The following is a 25,467-nucleotide window of genomic DNA, read 5'->3' as shown; positions in this document are numbered from 1 at the left end:
AAGATACAACAATCATTTTGTGCAGTAGGTTCAACAAACAGAAATGTGAAAATACCATAGTAACGCTGAGTTAAATATTGGGATACATATTGGCCTTGGCCCTTATGTTTCTTTGAAATATTGCCATGTATCTCTTCCCTGAGAAACTAGGGGAAAAGTCCCATGGCAAAGAGCTTTTGTTTCAACAATTCTACCAAAAGGGTCACACCTCTGATCAATGCAGAACAGCACGGAGGTGGTGTTGCACTGAGTGTCAGCCTGGGTTTTGTGTTCCAGTCTCTGGCACCTGAATACAGACCTACTAACTCAAAGTTTAGGCTGCTATCCTGAGTCATGACTGAATCATAGAATCCCTACAGTGCGGAAGCAGAACATTCGGCCCATCAAGTCCACACTGACCCTCCAAAGAATATCCCACCCAAACTCAACCTCCTGCTCTATCCCTGTAACCCTGTATTTCCAATGGCTAACCCACCTATCCTACACATTGCTGGACATGATGGGCAATTTAGGTAAAAACAAGGACCGCAGATGCTGAGAACCAGAGTCTAGATTAGAGTGGTGCTGGAAAAGCACAGCAGGTCAGGAGCATCCGAGGAGCAGGAAAATCGACGTTTCAGGCAAAAGCCCATCATCAGCAGTAGAGGCAGGTGCCTGCAGAGTGGAGAGATAAATGAGAGAGGGGTGGGGGTGGGGAGAAATTAGCATAGAGTACAATAGGTGAATGGGGGTGGGGATGAAGGTGATAGGTCAGAGAGGAGGGTAGAGTGGATAGATGGAAAGGAAGATAGGCAGGTAGGACAGGTCATGAGGGCGGTGCTGAGCTGGAAGGTTGGGGCTGGGATAAGGCGGGGGAAGGGGAAATGAGGAAACTGTTGAAGTCCACATTGATGCCCTGGGGTTGAAGTGTTCCGAGGCGGAAGATGAGGCGTTCTTCCTCCAGGCATCGGGTGGTGAGGGAGAGGCGGTGGAGGAGGCCCAGAACCTCCATGTCCTCGGCAGAGCGAGAGGGGGCGTTGAAATGTGGGGCCACAGGGCGGTGGGGTTGATTGGTGCGGCTGTCCCAGAGATGGCCCCTAAAGCGCTCTGCTAGGAGGCCTCCAGTCTCCCCAATGTAGAGGAGACCGCATTGGGAGCAACGGATATAATAAATGACATTGGTGGATGCGCAGGTAAAACTTTGATGGATGTGGAAGGCTCCTTTGGGGCCTTGGATGGAGGTGAGGGAGGTGGTGTGGGTGCAGGTTTTGCAATTCCTGCGGTGGCAGGGGAGGGTGCCAGGATGGGAGGGTGGGTTGTAGGGGGGCGTGGGCCTGACCAGGTAGTCACGGAGGGAACAGTCTTTGCGGAAAGCAGAAATGGGTGGGAAGGGAAATATATCCCTGGTGGTGGGGTCTGTTTGGAGGTGGCGGAAATGTCGTCAGATGATGTGGTTTATGCAAAGGTTGGGAGGGTGGAAGGTGGGCACGAGGGGCGTTCTGTCCTTGTTTTGGTTGGAGGGGTGGGGTCTGAGGGCGAAGGGGTGGGATGTGGACGAGATGCGTTGGAGGGCATCTTTAACCATGTGGGAAGGGAAATTGCGGTCTCTAAAGAAGGAGGCCATCTGGTGTGTTCTGTGGTGGAACTGGTCCTCCTGGGAGTAGATACGGCAGAGATGGAGGAATTGGGAATACGGGATGGCATTTTTGCAGGAGGTACGGTGGGAAGAGGTATAATCCAGGTAGCTGTGGGAGTCGATGGGTTTGTAAAAAATATCAGTGTCAAGTCACTCATCATTAATGGAAATGGAGAGGTCCAGGAAGGGGAAGGAGGTGTCAGAGATGGTCCAGGTGAATTTAAGGATGGGGGGGAATGTGTTGGTGAAGTTGATGAATTGCTGAACCTCTTCGCGGGAGCATGAGGTTGCACCAATGCAGTCATCAATGTAGTGGAGGCAGAGATGGGGAGTAGTGCCGGTGTAACTACGGAAGATGCACTGTTCTACATAGCCAACAAAGAGACAGGCATAGCTGAGGCCCATATGGTGCCCATGGCTGCCCCTTTGGTCTGGAGGATGTGGGAGGATTCAAAGGAGAAATTGTTAAGGGTGAGGACCAGTTCAGCCAAACGAATGAGAGTGTCGGTGAAAGGGTACTGTTTGGGAGGTCGGGAGAGGAAGAAACGGAGGGCTTGGAGGTCCTGGTCATGACGGATGGAGGTGTAGAGAGATTGGATGTCCATGGTGAAGATGAGGCGTTGGGACCTGGGGAAATGGAAGTCTTGGACGAGGTGGAGAGCATGGTTGATGTCTCGAATGTATGTGGGGAGTTACGGGACCAGGGGGGGAATAGGACAGTGTCAAGGTAGGTGGAGATGAGTTTGGTGGGGCTGGAGCAGGCTGAGGCAATGGATCGGCCAGGGTGGTCAGGCTTGTGGATCTTGGAGATAGAATCGGGTGGTGCGAGGTTCCTGGATTATGAGGTTGGAAGCTGTGGGTGGGAGATCTCCTGAGGTGATGAGGTTCTATATGGTTTGGGAGGTGATGGGTTTGTGATAGGGGGTGTGGGGTCATGGTTGAGGGGGCGGTAGGAGGTGTCTTCGAGTTGGCGTCTGGCTTCAGCGGTGTAGAGGTCAGTGCGCCAAACTACCACTGCACCCCCTTTATCCGCTGGTTTGATAGTGAGGTTGGGATTGGAGCAATGGGAGTGGAGGGCTAGGTGTTGGGAGGATGAGAGATTGGAGTGGGGGAGGGGTAGACAGGTTGAGGCAATTAATGTCTTGGTGGCAGTAGGAAATGAAGAGTTCGAGGACGAGTAATAGACCAGTGCAGGGTGTCCAGGCGGATGGAGTGTGCTGGAGGTGGGCGAAGGGGTTCTCGGAAGGTGGGCGGGAGTCCTGATTGTAAAAGTAAGTTCGGAGGCGGAGGCGGAGGCGGCAGAAGTGTTTGACGTCACGGCGTGTGTTAAATTAATTAATGCATGGACGGAGGGGGATAAAGGTGAGGCCTTTGCTGAGGACTGATCGTTCATCCTCATTGAGGGGGAGGTCAGGGGGACTGGTGAAAACTCGGCAGGGAGCTAGGACCTGGTGTAGGTATAGAGCTGGGAGTGGGGGTGGAGCCTGTAACTGGAGTGGGCGTGGTGTTAGGGGAAATGGAGTGGAGTCATGAGCAGGGGTGGTGTTCCCCTCAGGGAGGGAAACCAGAGCACACGGGGGGGGGGGGGGGGGGGGGAATCCACACAGGCACAGGGAGAATGTGCAAACTCCACAAAGACAGTTGCCTGAGGGTAAAATTGAACCTGGGTCCCTGGTGCTGTGAGGTTGCAGTGTTAACCACTAAACCACCCACTTTATTAAAAAAAAATTAAAGTTTGCTAGTTGGTGCGATAAGTTTGTACATAAAAAGATGATTCCAAATATAGCATATGAAAAAATAAGTTTAAGGCTCATATACTATTTCATTCATAAAATTAGAAATTGATCATACAATAATTCTAAACCAAAAAAACAGAAGAGTTGAAGTTTACCAAGGACACTTCCAAATAAAATTAATTCTGCTTCAGTAAATTCACATTGCTGATGAAATAAAAAGACTACAGTACTTTAAATTGGAGGGAGCTGATAGTTTACAGCCATTTCACTTATCAAATACTGAGAGCAAAAACAAAATTGCTGAAAATAAAGACCAAGTTGTAATTTTGGAGGATGAACCCAATATTTGGAAGTATTCAATACATGGTTATTCATCTAGATTTTCTCTTTTGCGAAACTGAACTGAAAAGCTTTCTACTTCCTGCATTTTCTGTTTTTGTTTCCAATTTTACCAGCATGCTCAAAACCCCATCACCTCCTCAGGGTCACCATGAAGACTCATTTATCTACAGTTCGACTGGTTTGGACTGGCCGGTCAATACAGACTAACCAATGGATCTTGAAAGACAGGATACTGTCTCCCACTTCCTAACCATTCTGAGTGATGATAATGCTGATCAAAAATATAATATTGGAGCTGCTTCAATAAAACTGAGCCGAAATGTGATTCCCTGAAATGGAAATAGTGATTTTTTTTCCCTGAATGACATAGTTCAGGGTGAGGTATCCATTGAGTACATTCTCAATGTCAAAAACAAGATGCCAAGAAGTGATTCCCAGTATTGAGTGACAAGAGGCCTATTAACATAGACAGGACCTTTTCCCTGGGGTGGGCGAGTCCAGAACTAAACCGCATAGATTTAGGGTGAGAGGGAAAAAATTTAAAAGGGACCTAAGGGGCAACTTTTTCATGCAGAGGGTGGTGTGTGAATGGAATGAGCTGCCAGAGGACGTGCTGGAGGCTGGTTCAATTACAACATTTACAAGGCATCTGGATGGATTTATGTATAGGAAGGGTTTAGAGGGATATGGGCCAAGTGCTGGCAAATGGGACTAGATTGGGTTGGGATATCCGGTCGGCATGGATGGGTTGGACCAAAGGGTCTGTTTCCATGCTATACATCTCTATGACTTTATGACTCTATAAGGAGTACCAATACGAAGAGAATGAAGTGAATGTGGAATGATAAACTCAAGAAATCTCAGTAGACCTTGCAGAAAGGTCAAAAATGACAAAAATGCCACTGAGCCAGTTTCTGGTAAGGCTGAGCCCGTAATTACCACACTGCCTTCAGTCAATTCTGTTCTATTGCAGAAAGATATGAAACAGAACCTCAGAGCTATATTCTTATTTATGAACCTCATCAAAACAGTCAGGTTAAATGGAGTCTAAACAAAAGATGCACTCAGTATAAAGAGTGTGTGGGGGAAAATCCATTGCCTCATGTCAAAATATTAACATAAAGCTGCTTCAAAAAGGAAAATAAAAGTTCACCTGTACAAAACAATTCTTCCAAGAGCTTCTGAACCTCATTCGTGAGGCATTCTGTCCGCTCTGAAGTTTGTGGAATCTTTCCCCAAGATAGTCCATTTATCCTCTTCCTGCAGGAAATGCTGAATCCACCTGCAACTTTCTTTTTAGAAGTACCTGACAGCAATCTGAAGCCACAATCTGATTCAGAGTCTTCACTAAGTATTTTGGAAGGTAGTGATTCTACAGACTTATGGTTCGAAATATCGGTGTTTTCTGGATCTGTTTCCAAAGGCTCATCTTCACCCACATCAGTGTTACATGGGTCTTCTGAAGTATCACTTGCTGCACAAATCACCTATGGTATATGACAGTGAAAATAAAAATCAGGAATTATCACACACAAGCTTACAAAACTACATTTCCTTTTCCAGACACACTGAATAGTAAATTACACAAATATACCATTCCTGATGAAGGGCTTTTGCCCGAAACGTCGATTTTACTGCTCCTCGGATGCTGCCTGAACTGCTGTGCTCTTCCAGCACCACTAATCCAAATCTGGTTTCCAGCATCTGCAGTCATTGTTTTTACCTACATTGTTACTGTGTCAACTGGCTTTCTTCATTTCCCAGGACACTTTGGGCAGCACAGTGGCTCAGTGGTTAGCACTGCTGCCTCACAGTGCCAGGTACGATTCCAGCCTTGGGTGACTGTCTATGTGGAGTTTGCACATTCTCCCCGTGTCTGCGTGGGTTTCCTCCCACATTCCAACGATGTGCAGGTCAGGTGAATTGGCCATGTTAAATTGTCCATAATGTTAGGTGCATTTGTCAGAGGAGGGTGGGTTACTCTTTGGAGGGTCGATGTGGACTTGTTGGGCAGAAGGGCCTGTTTCCACACTGTAGGGAATCTAATCTAATCTGATCTGATTTATCTCCCCACCCTCACCTGCAGCTTTCTGAAATCATTGCATTCCTACCATTTCTGGCCTCCAGTCCATCCCACTGCTAGGGCAGTGATGACAGTGCCTTCATCTATTTGTCTAATCTCTAATTCTCTGGAATAATTTCCTTTAAGGTTGTCTCTCAACCGGTTTAAGAAGTTTATAAGATAATGAGAGGTATAGATAGTTTAATGGTAGTTGTCATTTCCCCAGGATGAGGGATTTCAAGACTAGGGGATACAATTTTAACGTGAGAGGAGAAAGAATTAAAAAAGGCATGAGGAACAAATTTTAAAATTTTTTACACAAAGGGTGGTTTGCGTATGGAATGAACTTCCTGAGGAAGTACTGGATGGTGGTATAATTACAATATTTAAAAGACATTTGGATAAGTACATGAATAAGAAAGGTTTGGAGGGATATGGGCAGATGGGACTAGTTTAGTTTGTGATTATGTTTGTCATGGACTAGTTGGACCAAAGGGTCTGTTTCCATGGTGTATGACTACATTAGGTAGTTGATGAAGGAGCAGCGCTCTGAAAGCTTGTGCTTCCAAATAAACTTGTTGGACTATAACCTGGTGATGTGAGATTTTTAACTTTGTACACTCCAGTCCAACACTGGCTCCTCCACATCATGTCTATGACTCTCCACATTCCTAATTCTCTCCTCCTCTAAATCACACAAAATCTACTTCTTTGATCAAACGTTTTGTCATGTACCCCAAAGTCACCGTGTGTCTTTTGCTGTCAAATTTTCTTTGGTGATAGTGAGAGAAACACCTTGAACTACTTTATTTTCTTAAAATTACCTTCAACGCACACCCACAAAACTCTGATTCTTCAATTCAAATCTTATATGTACTGCGACCTGCTGGCAATGATTCCTTCTATCATCTGGGCCAATGTTTTGTTTTAATTCACTCATGAGTTGTGGGTGTTGCTAGCTAGGCCAGCGCTTTTTGCCTGTTCCTACGTGCCCTTGAGAAGCTGGTGGTTAGTCACCTTCTTGCACTGCTGCAGTCTGCCTGCTGTCAGTTGACCCACAATGCCCTGAGGGAGGGGATTCCAGGATCGTGATACAGTGACAGTGAAGGCAAGCGAGTCAGCATTGTGAATGACTTTGTGGAGTGGTGGAGCGGGGGCAGACTTGCAACTGGTGACATTTGCATGTATCTATTGCTGCCCTTGTCCTTCTAGGTGAAAATGGTTGTGGGTTCAGAAGGAGCTGTTTAAGGATCTTCAGCAAATTTCTGCAGCACATCTTGTAGACAGTACAGACTGCTGCTACTGAGCATCGGCTGTGAGTGACTGAATGTTGTGAAGGTCATGAAAATGTGTTGCTGGAAAAGCGCAGCAGGTCAGGCAGCATCCAAGGAGCAGGAGAATCAGCGTTTCGGGCATGAGCCCTTTGAAGAAGGGCTCATGCCCGAAACGCTGATTCTCCTGCTCCTTGGATGCTGCCTGACCTGCTGCGCTTTTCCAGCAACACATTTTCAGCTCTGATCTCCAGCATCTGCAGTCCTCCCTTTCTCCTGTTGTGAAGGTCATGCCAATCAACCAGCAACTTTGACCACCCTCACCTCCTCCCCATGTATTTGGAGTGAGATTCTGTAATGAAATCAGAAGTCAATTCAAAGGATCATTAATCCCTGATTCTGTATTTAATTGACATAACAGCTGTGCTAGTGCAACCCCAATTGGGGCATTATGGTATGGTGAAGGTGCCACAGATACATAAATTGGTGCTGTTGCTTTGCATTTGGGTCAATGGAGTCAGTCCTAGTCACCAAGTCACAGAGCAGGTAAAAACAATGACTGCAGATGCTGGAAACCAGATTCTGGATCAGTGGTGCTGGAAGAGCACAGCAATTCAGGCAGCATCCGAGGACAGGCAAAATCGACGTTTCGGGCAAAAGCCCTTCATCAGGAATAAAGGCAGAGAGCCTGAAGCGTGGAGAGATAAGCTAGAGGAGGGTGGGGGTGGGGAGAGAGTGGCATAGAGTACAATAGGTCAGTGGGGAAGGAGATGAAGGTGATAGGTCAGGGAGGAGAGGGTGGAGTGGATAGGTGGAAAAGGAGCTGGGCAGGTCGGACAAGTCCGGACAGGTCAGGGGATCGAGTTTCTGGAGGTTAGAAGCTAGGATGAGGTGGGGGAAGGGGAAGTCACAGAGCAGGTCCAGTGGTGCCGGAGGCAGTGTCTCTATTATGAGGAATGACTGGTAAACATGCTTTGCACTCTTACAACGGGGAAGGTAAACCGGAAACATCACACAATCATGGGAGTAGGATAGTTAAAGCTCGTATAAAGGTAACTTTACTTCAACTTGCACTTATTTAGTCATTTTAACGTCATAAACCATCTCAAACTGCTTCACAAAAGAAATGTTACAAAGTAAAGGTTGCCTCTGAGGCAGAAAGTGAAATGTTTGGATAGGGAACGAGTAACTTAATCTCAGAGACAAATTCTAAGGAGTGTCTTAAAGGGGGTAATGAGGTTTGGGGCAGAGATTAAATCCTTGGCAGCTGAAACCATGGCCACCAACAATGTTAAACAAGTGTGTCAGGCTTGGTACTTGCTTTAAACTGAGCTCAACACTATCTCTGGCATTGGCAGGAAAGGCATTCATTCTCTACGCTGCCCGACACAAAGGAGTTGAGACTTAACACAGAGAAGTATAAAGACATTCATTGTAGGAGGAACAATCACGAGCAGTAAAATAAAATAAATGATATAAATGTTAACATACAGTATGGAGTCAAAGACACATTTGTGGCACACATACATGAAACTGTTAAGGTAGCTGAACAAGTTGAGAAGTCTATTGAAAAAAATGATTTGGAGACGCCGGTACTGGACTGGGGTGTACAAAGTTAAAAATCACACAACACCAGGTTATAGTCCAACAGGTTTAATTGGAAGCACACTAGCTTTTGGAGCGACGCTCCTTCAATCACCTGATGAAGAAGCGTCGCTCCGAAAGCTAGTGTGCTTCCAACTAAACCTGTTGGACTATAACCTGGTGTTGTGTGATTTTTAACTATTGAAAAAAAAAGGTTGTTCTTTTGCTGTTTAAATTCAAAAGACTGAGGCCAATGCACTGGCCATAATCTAAAGAAAACTATTTGTAACTTTGGCCATGGAAGTGGAAAAAGCTAATTATACCAACATTCTCAGAATAGCTTGAGTGTACACAGCTAAGTTATAGTTCTTTTTATTCAAGGCATGTGGGTGTCACCACTTATAGAGTTCACATTAGAATTAGAGTTAAATGTGAACTAAGTTAAAGTGAAATGAAACGAAGTGAGTTAATGTTGAAGTTAGATGAAGTGAAAATTAAATGTTACAATGAATGAATGTTTTATGCTGACACCTGAAGAGTTAAATAAAGAAGGGGCTGTTTCATTAAATTCCAAATCAACCCCCTGTCTTTTATCTAACACACAAGGGAAGAACACCTAGGAGGACGTTAAAGTATTCCTTTTGGGTGTCACCTTTCAGGCCATCATTTATCGAAAAGCTCTAACTCAGAAAGTGGTGGTGAGTGTCTTGAACTGCAGCAGTCATTAGCATTTAGGAACCCCGCAATGCTGCTGGGAAGGGTATTCTTGGATTTTGACCCAGCACCACTGAAGGAGCAGCAAATTGTTCCAAGTAAGGATGGTATGTGGAGAATTTCCAAGTGGTGGTACTCCCATGAATCTGTTATCCTTGTACTTCCAGGTGGTAGAGGTCTCCGGTTTAGGAGGTGCTATCAAAGAGGACCTGGTAATTTATTGTAGTGCACCTTGTAGATGGTGCACTCTGCTACCACAATGCATTGGAGGTGAAGAGTGTGAATGTTGAAAAGTGGATGGGATGCCAAGCAAGCCAGTTGCTTTGTCCTGGATGGAGTTGAGCTACTTGAGTCTTGTTGGAGCTGCTGACAGTCATAAAGTCATAGAGATGTACAGCATGGAAACAGGACCTTCAGTCCAACTTGACCATGCTGAATAGATATCTTAAGTTAATCTAGTCCCATTTGCCAGCATTTGGCCCATATCCTTCTACAGCCTTCCTGTTCATATACTCATCCAGATGCCTTTTAAATATTGTAATTGTACTAGCCTCCACTACTTCCTCTGGCAGTTCATTCCATACACGCACCACCCTCTGTGTGAAAACGTTGTCCCTTTTACATTTTTTCCCTCTCACCCTAAATCTATGCAGTCTAATTCTGGACTCACTCACTCCAGGGAAAAGAACTTGTCTATTTACTCTATCCATGCCCCTCATGATTTTATAAATCTCTATAAGGCCACCCCTCTGCCTCTGACACTCCAGGGAAACTGCCCAGCCTATTCAGCCTTTCTCTATAGCTCAAATCTCCAACCCTGGTAACATCCATGTAACCCTTTCAAGTTTCAAAACATACTTTCTATAGAAGGGAGACCAGAATTGCACGCAACATTCCAACAGTGGCCTAACCAATGTCCTGTACAGCTGCAACATGACCTCCCAATTCCTATAGTCAATGCTATGACCAATAAAGGAAAGCATACCAAATGCCTTCTTCACTACCCTATCTACCTGTGACTCCACTTTTCAAGGAACTGTGAACCTGCACTCCATAGGTCTCATTGTTTCAGCAACACTCTCCAGGACCTTACCATTAAGTGTATAAGTCTTGCCCTGATTTGCCTTTCCAAAATGCAGCACCTCACATTTACCTAAATTAAACTTCACCAGTCATTCCTCGGCCCATTGGCCCATCTGATCCCATGTACTCTGAGGTAACCTTCTTTGCTGTCCACTACAAGTCCAATTTTGGTGTGATCTGCAAGGTGCAGAGTATTCCACCACACTCTTGGCTTGTGCCTTGTAGATAGTGGACAGACAATACAAGGCAGGAGGGAAGTTATTGGTCATTCTGACCTACTTTTATAGGCATAGCATATAAAGTGGTTTGTCCTATTTAGCTTCTGGTTTACAGTTAATACCCATCTACTACCCCCTGAGAAAAGGAACAGGAAGTGACTTCCCCACAGGAAATAATATCACCACAGGAAATGACATCACCAACCAAAGAAACCCAGATATATAAATAGAAAGCAGAAATTTTCACCTGAGGCCCACTGAAGATGTTATCTAGTAGGGTAACAAAACATCTGGAAATGAACCTTCCAGCTCAGCGAGCAAACCTACATCCAAAACCTCAACCTGAGCTACAAATCTTCTCAAAACTAGCTAACAGTTACTACCAGGATGTTGATAGCGGAGGATTCAGCAATGGTAATCCAATTGAACATCAAGGGACAATGGTTGTTTTCCCTTTTGCTAAGATGCTCATTGCCTGGCACTTGTCACACTTATCACATCATCCCAGTCTGGACGTTGTCCAGGTCCTGCTGCATTATGGACATAGATTCCATCAGTATCTGAGGAGTCATAAATGATGCTCAACATTATACAATCATTAACAAACATCAGCACTTCAGACCTTTCGATGAAGCAGCTGAAGAGTGAGTCATAGTGTCATTAGATCACATGGAGGTTGGGTCTGCAGAATTCTTGATAATGCCCTCATCAGCTATATATAATTGTATTTAATAATGGTTCCTCATGTCCACACAAATGAGTGTGGACCTTCCTAATCTTATCAAAGCTGTAACGAGCATAGAAGCTACCACAAGTTATCTTGAAACCCTTAATTCCCTGTTTTGTTTCAATGTGAGAAAAAAAAATTGATCACACAGTAACAATGATAAATGCAAAGTCAGGACTAGTGATTTACATCTCAAGGAAATGAAAACCGTAGTTGTTGTTCACTTTTTTTTTTAAGAAGAATTTTCATGTGTTTTCACTATTATACCTGATTGAGACCATAAGCTGAAACAAATACCCACATCATATGCATTTACCTCATCATCCTCGTTGAACAGAGATTTTAATAGCCCCCAGTATTCCCGAAGCTCATCATTGGCCGAGAAGAATTTGCGGGTACTCTCGTTATGCAAAATGGACTCTTCAGTCACCAGCTTCTGCAAGAGAGAAAACAGCAGGTTTTGTTCATATAGTTAAAGAAAGCTTTCATTACAGGGTGCCTTTCATTCCTGGATTGCCTTTCATATTTTCTCATTAATCTGTTCAGGGATGTTACCACACACCTCTGGAGCAGGTGGGACATAAGCCCAGGCTGTAATTGACATTACCACAAGAGCCCTTGTCTACTTTTGAATGTAAAGGAGTATATGCAAGCAGATCACAACATAGTGATGGACTTGGTCCAGCAGGGAAATGTACATGTGAAAAGAGAAGCTCTGTTATATTTTTTAATGCAGTCACTAGCTGGGCCAGCATTTATAGCCCATCCCCTATTTGTCCTGTGGAAGTTGGTGCTGAGTCACCTTCTCGAACCATAGCTGTCCTTGCAGTGTCATATTACCACAACAAATGATCATCATCCCAAACTACTTACAGATTTATCACAGGAAGATGGCTTGACTGGTTTTTAGAAAAGGTCGTACAAGCCAGAGATTTTGGAGAATGCAACCCAGTGATTATCTGGGAAATTCTATGTGTGGTTTACACCCAGTCCCTGGAGAGACTATGGAATGATATACATTGAAGGAATTTCAGAGAAACACTTCAAAAGGAGGAAATACAAGGCAGAAAGCTGAACCATCACTTGAGAGTCACAGTCCCAGACTATGGGCATAATATGGTGAAAGGTAGCAGTACAAGTGAAAAACGTGTTTGCTTCCTGCTGCCAGGAATACACAAGAGAAGTGGTGAAAAACTGAGTGCACATCTAGTGCAAGTGTGCTAGTCTAGTATTCTAATGCTACTGGGGCTATAGATTATTGTGAAGGTTACAACTGAATGACATTATTACCTTGGAGAATCTACATTTTAATTTAACCATTCAAAACCTTTCAGCAGAACCTCCTTTCTAATCCTTTCAAAATCATCTGTATCAATGTGGATGAAGACAATTGGATTCCTCCCCCTCCCTCTCCAACTTCCTCCGCAGCCCAAGGAGATGTCCTGACACCTGGCAGACAACACAGTCTTAGGAACTCATGCTCAACTGTAGAGAACAGTATCAATCCACCTAATCATACTGTCCTCTACCATTTCTATATTCCCATCTTCCTCCTACATGAATGTCTCCTTGCACCAAAGTGTCCTAGCCAGTTTGCTCATCCTCCCTGCAGTTCCTTTTCTCATCCACAAAGCTTGCAAGAACCTCATAACTGCTGGACAATTTTAGGGACTGGAACTCCTCAAGAATTGTACCTCAGGTCCCTTAGAGAGCTGATACCTGTCTCATGTGCAATCACACCCTCATCTCTTTTATCATTATCTAAGTTTGAATCAACTAATTTAAGGGGTGCTCCTGCCTCCTGGAGCCAAGTGTCCAGTTAACTTTCCCTTTCCTGAGGTGGCACAGTCTGTAACTCAGCCACGATCTCCCCAACTTGCATCTGAAGATCTTTGAGATACAAACACTCGCGGCAGTTGTGTTCACTTTTGATCACCTTTGTATCCAGCACTATCTGATCTGCCATCTCTATCATACTTTATTTAATTTATTAACTAATGACTATAGTATCTCTGCTCTTCACATCTGAATAATCCCCATTCTGGTCTACCAAAAGAAACTTTAAAAATAAACCTGCTCAAACTTTGCAACTCTTGAAACTAAAATCCAGATTTCATTTTGAAGCCAACTACAAACTAAATTAGGCTAAATTAGTTTTGAACAAATTAAAGATTTAGACACTTTCTAACCTAACAAATCAAAGTATTCCAGGGTGTTAAAGCCAGGCATCACACCATTAAATGTCATGGGGCAACGATTAGGATCTCACTCATTGAAGATGGCCATTGCATGGCACCTGTGTGGAGTAACTGTTACTTGCCATGTATCAGCTCAAGCCTTACTGTTGTCCAATATGGACAAGGGCTACTTCAGTAAGTGAGGAGTCATGAATTGTGCTCAACATTTTGCAAATATCAGCAACATTTTCCTCCCCCTAATTACCATCGACTCCAGTTTACTCAAGCTCCTTTAGGGCTCCACACTCTGTCAGATGCAGCCTTGCTGTCAATGTGCAATCATTCTCACCTTACCCATAGAATTCAGCTCTTTCATCAATGTTTGGACTAAATCTGTAATGAGATCAGGATCTAAATAGCCTTGGCAGAGCCCAAAGTGAACGTTAGTGAGTAGGATGTTGCTGAGGAGGCACTGTTTGACAGTACCATTGATGACTCCATCCATCACTTTAACTGATGGTCAAGAATAGACTGGTGGAATGGTAATTGGCCAAGTTAGATTGGTTCTGTTTTTTTTTGTGGACAGGGCTTACTTGGATGGTTTTCCTTATTGCTGAACAGATGTCAGTGTTGTAACTATACCAGAACAGCTTGGTTAGGAGAGCAGCACGTGACCATTGGAAGCTCAGTTATTGTGTATATTTAAAGGAAAGACTGTCAGATTTCTAAATACCAGTGAGGTAAAGGAGCATGGTGATAGCATGAGAAAACGTATTGAAGTAGATGGTCAGCCATGGTCATGCTGAATGGCAGGGCAGGGTCAATGGGCTGAATGGCCTATTCCTGCTCCTTTGTTGCCCCAAAGAAAACATTGGTATAACAAGACTATTCTAATCAAGAAGCTGTTCAGATCAGATCTTCTTCAATTTTCATCAGACCAAATTCAAATCATTATTAAATTATTTGGTTCTCTAACCTTTAAAAATCCATTTAGTTGACATTCAATGGCTTCCTTGAATTTATCGTCAATGGTGTCAGGTTTCACACAATTGATTGATGGCAGTTTTGTTTCAACCAAAGTGTCGAATGTCTGAAAAAGAAGAACAATGGTTTTAGTGAAATAACTGAGCAGAAAATCATCTTTCCGTTTCTACAAACTACGCTCAACTGCAGGACAAACTGAAGAAGTCAGAACTCAAATCTCTGACAATGGCAAGAATAGTCAATGACTTCAATTTTGGAATTCCAAATTTGTCAACAATATAAAGGGACCTAAACTCACAATGCCAGAGGAGATGTTAATATAGCAGTAACGTCACTGGACTAGTAATCCAGACACATGGGTTAATGCTCCAGGGGCACAGGTTCAATTCCCACCAAAGCAGCTCATGGAATTTAAACTCAATTAATAATTCTGGAGTATAAAGGTAGTCTCAACAATGATGACCATGAAACCATCGTTGGTCAAAAAAAAATCTTGTTTACTAATGTCTTTCAGGGAAGGTCTGCTCTCTGCCAGGCTGGCAAACATTGGACTCCAGACCAATGTGGTTGACACTTCACTGTACTCGAAAAAGGCCTGACAAGCTGCTCTATTCCAGTGCAATTAAAGATAGGCAACAAATGCCAGCCCTCCTGGCATCACACACATCCCATGAAAGCATCCCTTCTTAAAATTTCCAATTATAACATTTGCCTGAACTTTTGTCTTCACTACATCCTGTAGTAATCTGGTGACAAGGAGTGACATCCATTTGAAAGACTTGTTCATACATTGTCCTATATGTATGGGGTATCAGTTAAAATAAATGATTACTATACGCCAAAGAGAAAGATCTATCCTGATTAATTTGTCAGGATGTAAGCATGTTACACAGGTACTAACATTTCAGGTTAGTTTGAGCCAAGGTGACCTACAGGACCTGATCCTCCCAGGAACTCTGCTCCACTGTAAGATCACAAACCAGCTCCAGAGTCAGACTGTAGTCACATAACAGCTTTACGGGACACTACTGAAGCTACAAGTTGCTGAAGTACCAGAGACTGCCCTCTCAGTTGACAGATGGATGACTGGCATTGAATTTAATTAGAGAGTCATTGTGCTTTAGGCAAGGTGGAGAAACTGAGATCTTCATAGTGACCTCGGCCAGTATGGGAATTGAACACAAGCTGTTGGTGTCATTCTGTATATCAAAACAACTGTCCAGCCAACTGAGCTAATCAAGCCCTAGTTAGAAGCCTTTTTGCTAAAGGCCCTTTCATCCAGACTCTTACCTTGTGTGTGTTAATCATGCCGATACACTACCTCTCCCCGAGCTGCTATCTTGTGCAATATCCTTTTATGTGGCACATTATCAAATGCATTCTGAAATTCCAAATACATGACATGGTCAAGAAGACCACCAGATTACATTGCCTTGGAGCTCTGCAAGAAGCCAACGCCTTCAGGAGGGAATGGGAGAAAGGGGGAGCCCAATGTGGAAGGCAAACAAATCAAATCAGTACTCAGAGGATTAAACAATGAGGCTGAAAGTCACTTTAATATCCAATTCCAAAACAGCAAGTCAAATTTCTCGACTGATCACATGGAGTTGCGAAGATTTATCAATCAGTAATCCAACATTAATAGATATTTTCACATGATTGTTATTTACAGAAATTCTTTTAGAAAATTAGATGATCACTTCTGGATTTTTGAAGAAAGAAGTTGATTACCTTACTGAGTTCTTTCTGAAGTTCCTCAAATTCATGGTATTCTCTCTTAATAGACCAGCATTCCTCTGCAACTTGCACGTTTTCTACGTCTATCACACAAGTTGGATTCTCTATTTCGTTCCAAAGTACCTGCAAAACATGTAACATTAGCATCTCAAGCAGGGACACTGAAGATATGTCTTCCCTCATGGGACAGGATAGACCTTGATCAATCAGATCAGATCTGCCATGAATTGAACAATGAGACAAGTGAAAAGAGCCAAGTGGCCTATTTCTGCTCCTGATTTGTAGGTTCCTAAGTCCCTCGCTCCTGCTAAAAAAATGAAATCAGCCAGGGCTGTCACTGTTCAACCACAACATTAGTCAAGAGCAGATTTAGCTCAGGTGTGGTATCTCTGCACATCAATTAACCTGAAGACACTCACAGACTAGGTCCACTGAAGAATAATCACACGAGCAATGTACAAAGTAGTGTTGAGGGCAGCTAACTTGTTTTCCAGCACGTGTGAGTCAGCACCTCCTGACAAATCTTTTAATAATATGCAGCCATACAGTCAAATTATACAGTAAGAGTTAGGAAGATATCCATTACAAAAATTTGCAATCATATAGCATCTTTAAAGGTAATAAAAATCTCAAAGCGCTTCATTTTAAAGTCATCATCCTGGACTCAAAACATTAATTCTGTTTCTCACTCTCGACAGATACTGCTAGACCTGCAGAGTTTCTCCAGCACTTTCTACATGATTCAGATTTCTAGCATTCCAGTGGGCAGCACAGTGGCACAGTGGTTATCACTGCTGTCTCACAGCACCAGAGACCCGGGTTCAATTCCCACCTCAGGCAACTGACTGTGTGGCATTTGCACATTCTCCCTGTGTCTGCGTGGGTTTCCTCCAGGTGCTCCGGTTTCCTCCCACAGTCCAAAACAAAATGTGCAGGTTAGGTGAATTGGCCATGCTAAATTGCCCGTAGTGTTAGGTGAAGGGGTAAATGTAAGGGAATGGGCCTGGGTGGGTTGCGCTTCGGTGGGTCGGTGTTGACTTGTTGGGCCGAAGGGCCTGTTTCCACACTTTAAGTAATCTAATCTAATCTGTAGTAGTCTGCTTTTACCTCAGGGCACTTCACAGGGGTGTAATCAATACAATATAAAAACACAATCTAAACCACTTGAAGACTTTTTAGGGCAGATTATCAAACACTTAGTTATAAAGGAATTCCTTAAGACCAGCCTCTAAAAATGAAGAGAATTAGAGAGACAGATCTTTAGCGATGGAAATCTAGAACTTAGACCCACAGCAGATGAAGGCACAACCACCAATGGTGGAGCAACTAAAATCAGAGATGTTCAAGAAGTCAGAATGAAAGGGAACTGATATTTCAGAGACTGTCAGGCTGGAGGAGATAAACAAAAACGGGGAGGAGCACCATTATGGAGGGATTTGAAATGATGGATGAAATTTCAGCATTAAGAAATGCTTAACCAGGAGCCAATGTAGGTCAGTAAACATGGCAATGACAGGAAATGAGACTTGGTGCAAATCAGGGCACAGAGAGCAGTTTTAAATAACCTCAGGTTTTTGGAGGGAAATAGATCGGTGCTCAACCAGACATTGGAATCATTGTATTTGGAGATAGTGAAAGTACAGATGAAGGATTCAGCAGCAGAAAATCCAGGCAGGGCAGAGTCAGGCAATGTTATGGAAGTGGAAATAGGTGGTCATAGCTCTGGTGGAGATTTGTAATCAGAAGTCCGTTGAAGAGTCAGATAGGAGTGCAAAGTTGCAACCAGTCTGGTTCAGCCTCTGGGGCAGCTGCCAGGAAGAAGGATGAAATAACTCCACAGAGGCAGGTATCCAGTCGCCAATTCACCTTTTACACGTTAACAATGCTTGACTCTAATACAACCTCTTTAGAGTCAGCTGTCAGAGTGTCAGTATCTCTGACACTCCTTTTTTTAATCTGTCAACCTACTCTCGCTGACTGGACCAGATTAACAGTCCCAATCAGGAAACTCATATTCTATGAGGCCCAAAGACCATACAGAACCAAACCATCATCTCCCAGACGGTGGGCGGCACGGTGGCACAGTGGTTAGCACTGCTGCCTCACAGCGCCGGAGACCCGGGTTCAGTTCCCGCCTCAGGCGACTGACTGTGTGGAGTTTGCACGTTCTCCCTGTGTTTGCGTGGGTTTCCTCCGGGTGCACCGGTTTCCTCCCACAGTCCAAAGATGTGCAGGTCAGGTGAATTGGTCATGCTAAATTGTCCGTAGTGTTAGGTAAGGTGTAAATGTAGGGGTATGGGTGGGTTGCGCTTCGGCGGGGCGGTGTGCACTTGTTAGGCCGAAGGGCCTGTTTCCACACTGTAAGTAATCTATCTAATCTAGACCATACAGAACCTCATCACCTCAGGAGATCTCCCACCCACAGCTTCCAACCTCATAGTCCGGGAACCCCGCACTGCCCGGTTCTACCTCCTTCCCAAGATCCACAAGCCTGACCACCCTGGTCGACCCATTGTCTCAGCATGCTCCTGCCCAACTGAACTCATCTCTACCTACCTCGACACTGTCCTATCCCCCCTCGTCCAGAAACTCCACACATACGTTCGGGACACCACCCACGCCCTCCACTTCCTCTAAGACTTCCGTTTCCCTGGCCCCCAATGCCTCATCTTCACTATGGATATTCAATCCCTCTACACCTCCATCCACCATGACCAGGGCCTCCAAGCCCTCCGTTTTTTCCTCTCCAGACGTCCCCATCAGTACCCTTCCACCGACACTCTCATTCGTTTGGCCGAACTGGTCCTCACCCTTAACAATTTCTCCTTTGAATCCTCCCACTTCCTCCAAATCAAGGGGGTGGCCATGGGCACACGTATGGGCCCCAGCTATGCCTGTCTCTTTGTTGGCTACGTAGAACAGTTGATCTTCCGTAATTATACCGGCACCACTCCCCACCTCTTCCTCCGCTACACTGATGACTGCATTGGCGCCACCTCATGCTCCCACGAGGAGGTTGAGCAATTCATCAACTTCACCAACACATTCCACCCTGACCTTAAATTTACCTGGACCATCTCTGACACATCCCTCCCCTTCCTGGACCTCTCCATCTCCATTAATGATGACCAACTTGACACTGACATTTTTTACAAACCCACTGACTCCCACAGCTACCTGGATTACACCTCTTCCCACCCTATCTCTTGCAAAAATGCCATCCCGTATTCCCAATTCCTCCGCCTCCACCGTATCTGCTCCCAGGAGGACCAGTTCCACCATAGAACACACCAGATGGCCTCCTTCTTTAGAGACCGCAATTTCCCTTCCCACGTGGTTAAAGATGCCCTCCAACACATCTCGTCCACATCCTGCACCTCCGCCATCAGACCCCACTCCTCCAACCGTAACAAGGACAGAACGCCCCTGGTGCTCACCTTCCACCCTACAAACCTTCGCATAAACCAAATCATCCGCCGACATTTCCGCCACCTCCAAAAAGACCCCATCACCAGGGATATATTTCCCTCCCCACTCCTTTCCACCTTCCGCAAAGACCGTTCCCTCCGTGACTACCTGGTCAGGTCCACGCCCCCCTACGACCCACCCTCCCATCCTGGCACTTTCCCCTGCCACCGCTGGAACTGTAAAACCTGTGCCCACACCTCCTCCCTCACCTCTATCCAAGGTCCTAAAGGAGTCTTCCACATCCATCAAAGTTTTACCTGCACATCCACTAATATCATTTATTGTATCCGTTGCTCCTGATACAGTCTCCTCTACATTGGGGAGACTGGGCGCCTCCTAGCAGAGCGCTTTAGGGAACATCTCTGAGACACCCGCACCAATCAACCAAACCGCCCCGTGGCCCAACATTTCAACTCCCCCTCCCACTCTGCCGAGGACATGGAGGTCCTGGGCCTCCTTCACCGCCGCTCCCTCACCACCAGACGCCTGGAGGAAGAACGCCTCATCTTCCGCCTCGGAACACTTCAACCCCACGGCATCAATGTGGACTTCAACAGCTTCCTCTTTTCCCTTTCCCCCACCTCATCCTAGTTTCAAACTTCCAGCTCAGCACTGTCCCCTTGACTTGTCTGGACTTGTCCGACCTGCCTAGCTCCTTTTCCACCTATCCACTCCACCCTCTCCTCCCTGACCTATCACCTTCATCTCCTCCCCCACTCACCCATTGTACTCTATGCTACTCTCTCTCCACCCCCACCCTCCCCTAGCTTATCTCTTCACGCTTCAGGCTCTCTGCCTTTATTCCTGATGAAGGGCTTTTGCCCGAAACATCGATTTCGCTGCTCGTTGGATGCTTCCTGAATTGCTGTGCTCTTCCAGCACCACTGATCCAGAATCTGGTTTCCAGCATCTGCAGTTATTCTTTTTACCTGGTTACAGTCAATGCCAACTGATAGATTAAAATCATGACCGGAATCAAAAACATGGTTCTACAAGGCTTTCATTGGACAGGATAGTCTAAAGAACAGTGAATTCAGACAATCCAGCCACTTCTTAGTCAATTTGTAAAAAGAGCACAAGTTCACAATCTCATGGAGAGGAGTCTGAAAGCTGTCAAGGGTGAGAACTATTAAAATTTGCACGAATGGAATCGGGGGTGAGTTGTTGCACTGAAGCCTGGATTATCAAGGGCAGAGCCTTTCTATCCAACTACAGGTCATTCTGCTATAATGCACGTTTTGCTAATGCGAACTTGCTTTAACAGGATTGATGAAATGGGGACACCATTTCGAAAGCACAAAGTTTTAAAGTGTGTATTGGTTATAATGCAATTCCGGCCCCATTAGTTTAAATGGTGCTGGTTTCATGCGACTTTCTTACAGCACAGGAATGCATGAGAACAGAACTATCGTGTTGTAGCGGAACTGACTGTACATAATATTGTATTGCATACAAAGGACCTAATATGGGTGACTGCTCCATTCCGCAGCACTAAGCCATTTCCTTTGAGGATAGAGGATAGAAAAGTTTAGAAAATGAAAGTGATTGTTCCTGTTTAAATTGTAATATCCAAAAATACATTAAAACAAAACCAAACAACCACAACATATACCTCAAGAATGATGTGTGCTTTAGGAAACTAATTTACAACATACCATTGAAATAGTGATCTTGCAGTTTCTTAGTGATGATTCTTCATTTTCAGTGGTAATAAGAAGGTTTTCTTTCAGCCATTCAAGCATCTAAATTTTAAATATACAGCATCATAAACATAAACCCTTTTGATTTTACTGATGGCAGATCCTTAGATTAGATTAGATTAGATTTGGTTTGGGTAAGATAAATTTTTTAAAAATTACTTACCCATGGCAAGAAAACCTCATCACATAGTGGCCAAGATGAAATTAGCCAGTGCAATGGGGAGTCTGGATGGCCTAATGAAGAGCCAACAAACTGAGCACATCACCAAAACAGTGAGGGCCTAAGATTCACCATCATGTATTAATTCATAACCCCCACCACAGGAAGGCAGTAGACTGCAATCAAGATTTTCTGGGATCCTTTCTAAGTCTGTTAGTTATTCTCAACAAGTTGATGCAAGGTTGGTAGGTAGACCCCAGAAAGGTACATGAATTCACCCTAATTAGGGACTGGCAGCATACTAAAACCGAGAATGCAAATACTTGATTTCCAACGTTCACCATTATGGGATTCCAGTCCCCATTACTTATTACACATTTCATCTAGCAGTCAAACAGAATTTGGTTCAATGTCAAACAGATGTGGTGGTGTGTTACAGTTCTCTCTGGGAGTCTGATTTACTGTGGCAACATCTACCTTAATATTGTTTTATGGTTCGGAGCCAGAGTTAGCAATTTAAGAAGCGCTAGCATTCTTTCAATCACATGGCTGACTGGGAATATCTCCCACTCTCAACACTGGCATGTGTTGGAAGGATTTTGGTTTGAAGCTTTGGTTAGGCCACACTGGACTGGAATGGGGTTGGCAGAGGGGGTTTCACCAAGATGCTGCCTGGGATGGAGCAGTTTATTTGAGAGTGGTTAGAAACTCTCGGGTTATTTTCCTCAGAGCAGCTTGCGAGGGAACTTCTTTGAGGTGTATAAGATTATGAGGGACATGGACAGGGTGGCTAGGATGAAGCTATTTCCCTTAGTTAAAGGGTTAACGAGGGGGCATATTATTAAGGTGATGTGTATTGTTTTGTATGATTTTAGGATCATAATCAATCCAGTAACAATGGGTGGGTTTTTTGAACCTTAAAAGTTGAGTAAGAACAAACCAATACCAAGTTTTGTAGAACATCAGAGTGCTGGTGGCATGGAATAATACAAGCCTTCGTGAACAATTCCCAGAACTGATCCAGGAGTGTTCTACAATTTGAAGAATCCTTATTCAAAATAAACTATGCTCCTGGCTAAAACAGGTTAAGAAATCTTCCTTTCCAAAGTAACACAGGAGACAATTGAGGCCATTCTAATATAGTTGTTCCCCTCTCAGAAAAGTTTTGTAGGAGTGAGTGAAAAAAAACTTAGAATACTTTAAAAATCTAAAGGAGAATAAAACATTTTCATTATTTACCACCATTGAAAAGTTAGACATTGACTACGTCGGCTATAGATTACTTCTAAAGGAATTTCCCACAGACCTCATCAGCAAATTTGATGTCTTCTTCTTCTGCAGAATCGTCAACACTGTCCTCCGTGATGTCTTCCACATCAGTAGAAAATGATCTAAAGTTCTGGTCAACAGCTTCAAGTTCAGAACAAGACTCTCCATCAACTTCATCTGTGTGGCCAAATGATGAACTGGTTTCAGCACCCTTCTTTTTGGATCTCTTAAATATTTTTGAAAGCTTTGAATTGAATGCTTGAATGGAATAAACATTCGGATCAAAATTAAACAATAAAACCAGTGGACAATTCCAGAATGTAAAAAGAAAGAGCATCAGAACTTCCATCTTAGGAACATTGTATGTATACAATGAAGGTAAACTGACTTATGACAGCAAAAAAGAAACAAGATTTCCATTGTCTCAAAGAGCATGGAGAAGATGAAAAATTAAGCGGCTGCAATAAAGATTGAGTGCTTTGAAAAATTAAAATCTATGGGAAGTTGATTAAACATACAGCAGAAGCATCATGAGAGCATGTTTAGAGTGGAAAAGTAATAGAGAAGTTCATTGATGTCGAGAGAACATCGATCATCTGACTTTTCATCAATTCAAGATATTCCAACTTTCAAAAGGGCAAGAGAGTGTAAATTAGATAGTCACATAGGTTTTGTATAAAATCATCTGATGGTTACTTGCTCATGTTGGATGTCAGTTTGATCAGTTGGCTGGACAGCTGGTTTGTGATTAAGAGTGACAGCAATGGTGTGGGTTCTGCTTCCACACAGACTGAGGTTGCCATAGAGATGTTCAGCATGGTAACAGACCCTTTGGTCCAACTCGTCCATGCTGACCAGATATTCTAAATTAATCTAATCCGGTTTTTCAGCATATGGCCCATATCTCTCTAAACTCTTCCTATTCATATACTCATCTAGATGTCTTTTAAATGCTGTAATCGAACCAGCCTCCAACACTTCCTCTGGCAGCTCATTCCATACTCGCACCACCGTCTGTGTGAAAACTTTGCTCCTTTAGTGCCTTTAAAATCTTTCCCTTCTCACATTAAACCTATGCCCTCTGATTTTGGAATTCATTACCCTGGGGAAAAGAGTTTGACTATTTACCCTATCCATGTCACTCATGATCTTACAAACCCCTATAAGGTCACCGTTTAGTCTCTGAGGCTCCAGGAAAAACAGTCCCAGCCTATTCAGCCTCTCCCTATATCGCAAACACTCCAATCCCGATATCATCCCTGTAGATCTTTCCTGAACCCTATTTTTTTTAGATATTTTTATTAAAAGAAAATTTTTCTTCCATATAAAAAATTACAAACAAAATACAACACTAACAAACCACCAAGAAAGGAAAAAAAACCTTACTCAATATGGGTATTTAACAACAAAAGAGAGAAAAAAAACACCAACACAAACAAAACACAACTATACCCATGTGCAAAATAGGCAAATCAGTAAAGATTGTTAATAAATAAATAAAACAACTCAGCACAACAAAACATCAGCTCCCAACCTCCGAGAGCACTAAGTATTACACACAAATTTATTTGGAATTCTTCATTCAAGGACTTCAAGTACACTAGATCAGAGCATCATGGCTATACAAAAGCCTTAGTTAAAATGGTTCTGAACCCTTTCAAGTTTAACAACATTCTTCCTATAGTAGGGAGAGCAGAATTGAACCACAAAACTCCCATCTTCTCAACCTCACTCCTTGGCTGAGGTGTGATGAAGCTCAGATTAAACTCATCACCAGTCACCTATCTCTATTGAGAGAGCAACCAAGTCCTGGAGCACCAATAGAAACTTTTACATGTTTGTGTGTTCATGAAGCAGCAACTTGTCAAAGATTTGGAGATACCTAAAGTGATGACAACATCACACAAGATGCACAACCGGACAAACATGAAAAAAAATGACAAAGGACTGTTAGGAAAATTACTCACCCTTTCTGTATGATTTCTTTTTCTTGTTTTCCTTAGGAATATTACAATTTCTGCAGGAATGGAACAATAATATTTCAGCTTCACACATAAGAGATACACAGGCACAATAATAATTTAATGTATCTTAAGTCTGATACTTAAAATTCTGTGGCATTATTCTGAAGAAGAGCAATTGAGTTCTCTTTGGACCCTTGCCCAATATTCAATGATCATGACTAAAAACAAACTGTTGAACTTTCTACATTACAACTGTGACCACACTTCAAAATTACTTAATTTGTTTTGTGGTAGCTTGTAATTTCCTGATGTTTTGAGATGCTATATAAATGCAAGTGCTTTCTTTTAATCATCTCTCTCCACCATTGGATAGATGAGTTTATTTAATGAGTGTGAGGGTTGAGCCCATAAAAGCTCAATCTCCAGTCTGCATGGATTGTCTAATCCCGTTAACTATAACTGGCCTTGGTGGTTCTGAATTAAGGAAGAAACACTAGCTACCATGAATACTCCCTCCTGATTTTTATCCAGAAACTCTGCTGGGTACATATGTGTGAATATCAGGTAAGGACTGGTTTGGACGCAGCTACAAAGCCTTCCTCAGTCCTAGACTCTTAATAGTAAGGTCCTGGTGAGTGTTGTTGAACAAAGAGACT

General features: G+C 43.6%; 1 protein-coding gene across 4 annotated transcripts in view; it reads right to left on the bottom strand.

The window, feature by feature from the left end:
• LOC122557409 (uncharacterized) overlaps positions 1-25,467 on the bottom strand; it is a 74,192-nt gene that overhangs the window by 19,442 nt on the left and 29,283 nt on the right. For 3 of the 4 annotated variants that reach the window (XM_043705095.2, XM_043705093.2, XM_043705092.2), the window contains exons 6-12: positions 24,815-24,864; positions 22,885-23,105; positions 21,374-21,460; positions 16,245-16,373; positions 14,506-14,619; positions 11,669-11,788; positions 4,847-5,180 (exon numbers count right to left, since the gene is read on the bottom strand). In XM_043705095.2, the coding sequence (XP_043561030.2) occupies positions 4,847-5,180; positions 11,669-11,788; positions 14,506-14,619; positions 16,245-16,373; positions 21,374-21,460; positions 22,885-23,105; positions 24,815-24,864 (1,055 nt within the window). The remainder of the gene's footprint in view (positions 1-4,846; positions 5,181-11,668; positions 11,789-14,505; positions 14,620-16,244; positions 16,374-21,373; positions 21,461-22,884; positions 23,106-24,814; positions 24,865-25,467) is intronic. The other variant, XM_043705094.2, reaches the window with a different exon arrangement.

The sequence above is a fragment of the Chiloscyllium plagiosum genome, unplaced genomic scaffold (genome assembly GCF_037043375.1).
Source record: "Chiloscyllium plagiosum isolate Xiang-an unplaced genomic scaffold, Cpla_swu_hap1 HiC_scaffold_11, whole genome shotgun sequence".
Lineage (NCBI taxonomy): Eukaryota > Metazoa > Chordata > Chondrichthyes > Orectolobiformes > Hemiscylliidae > Chiloscyllium > Chiloscyllium plagiosum.
This window is presented reverse-complemented; position numbering and strand designations above follow the sequence as displayed.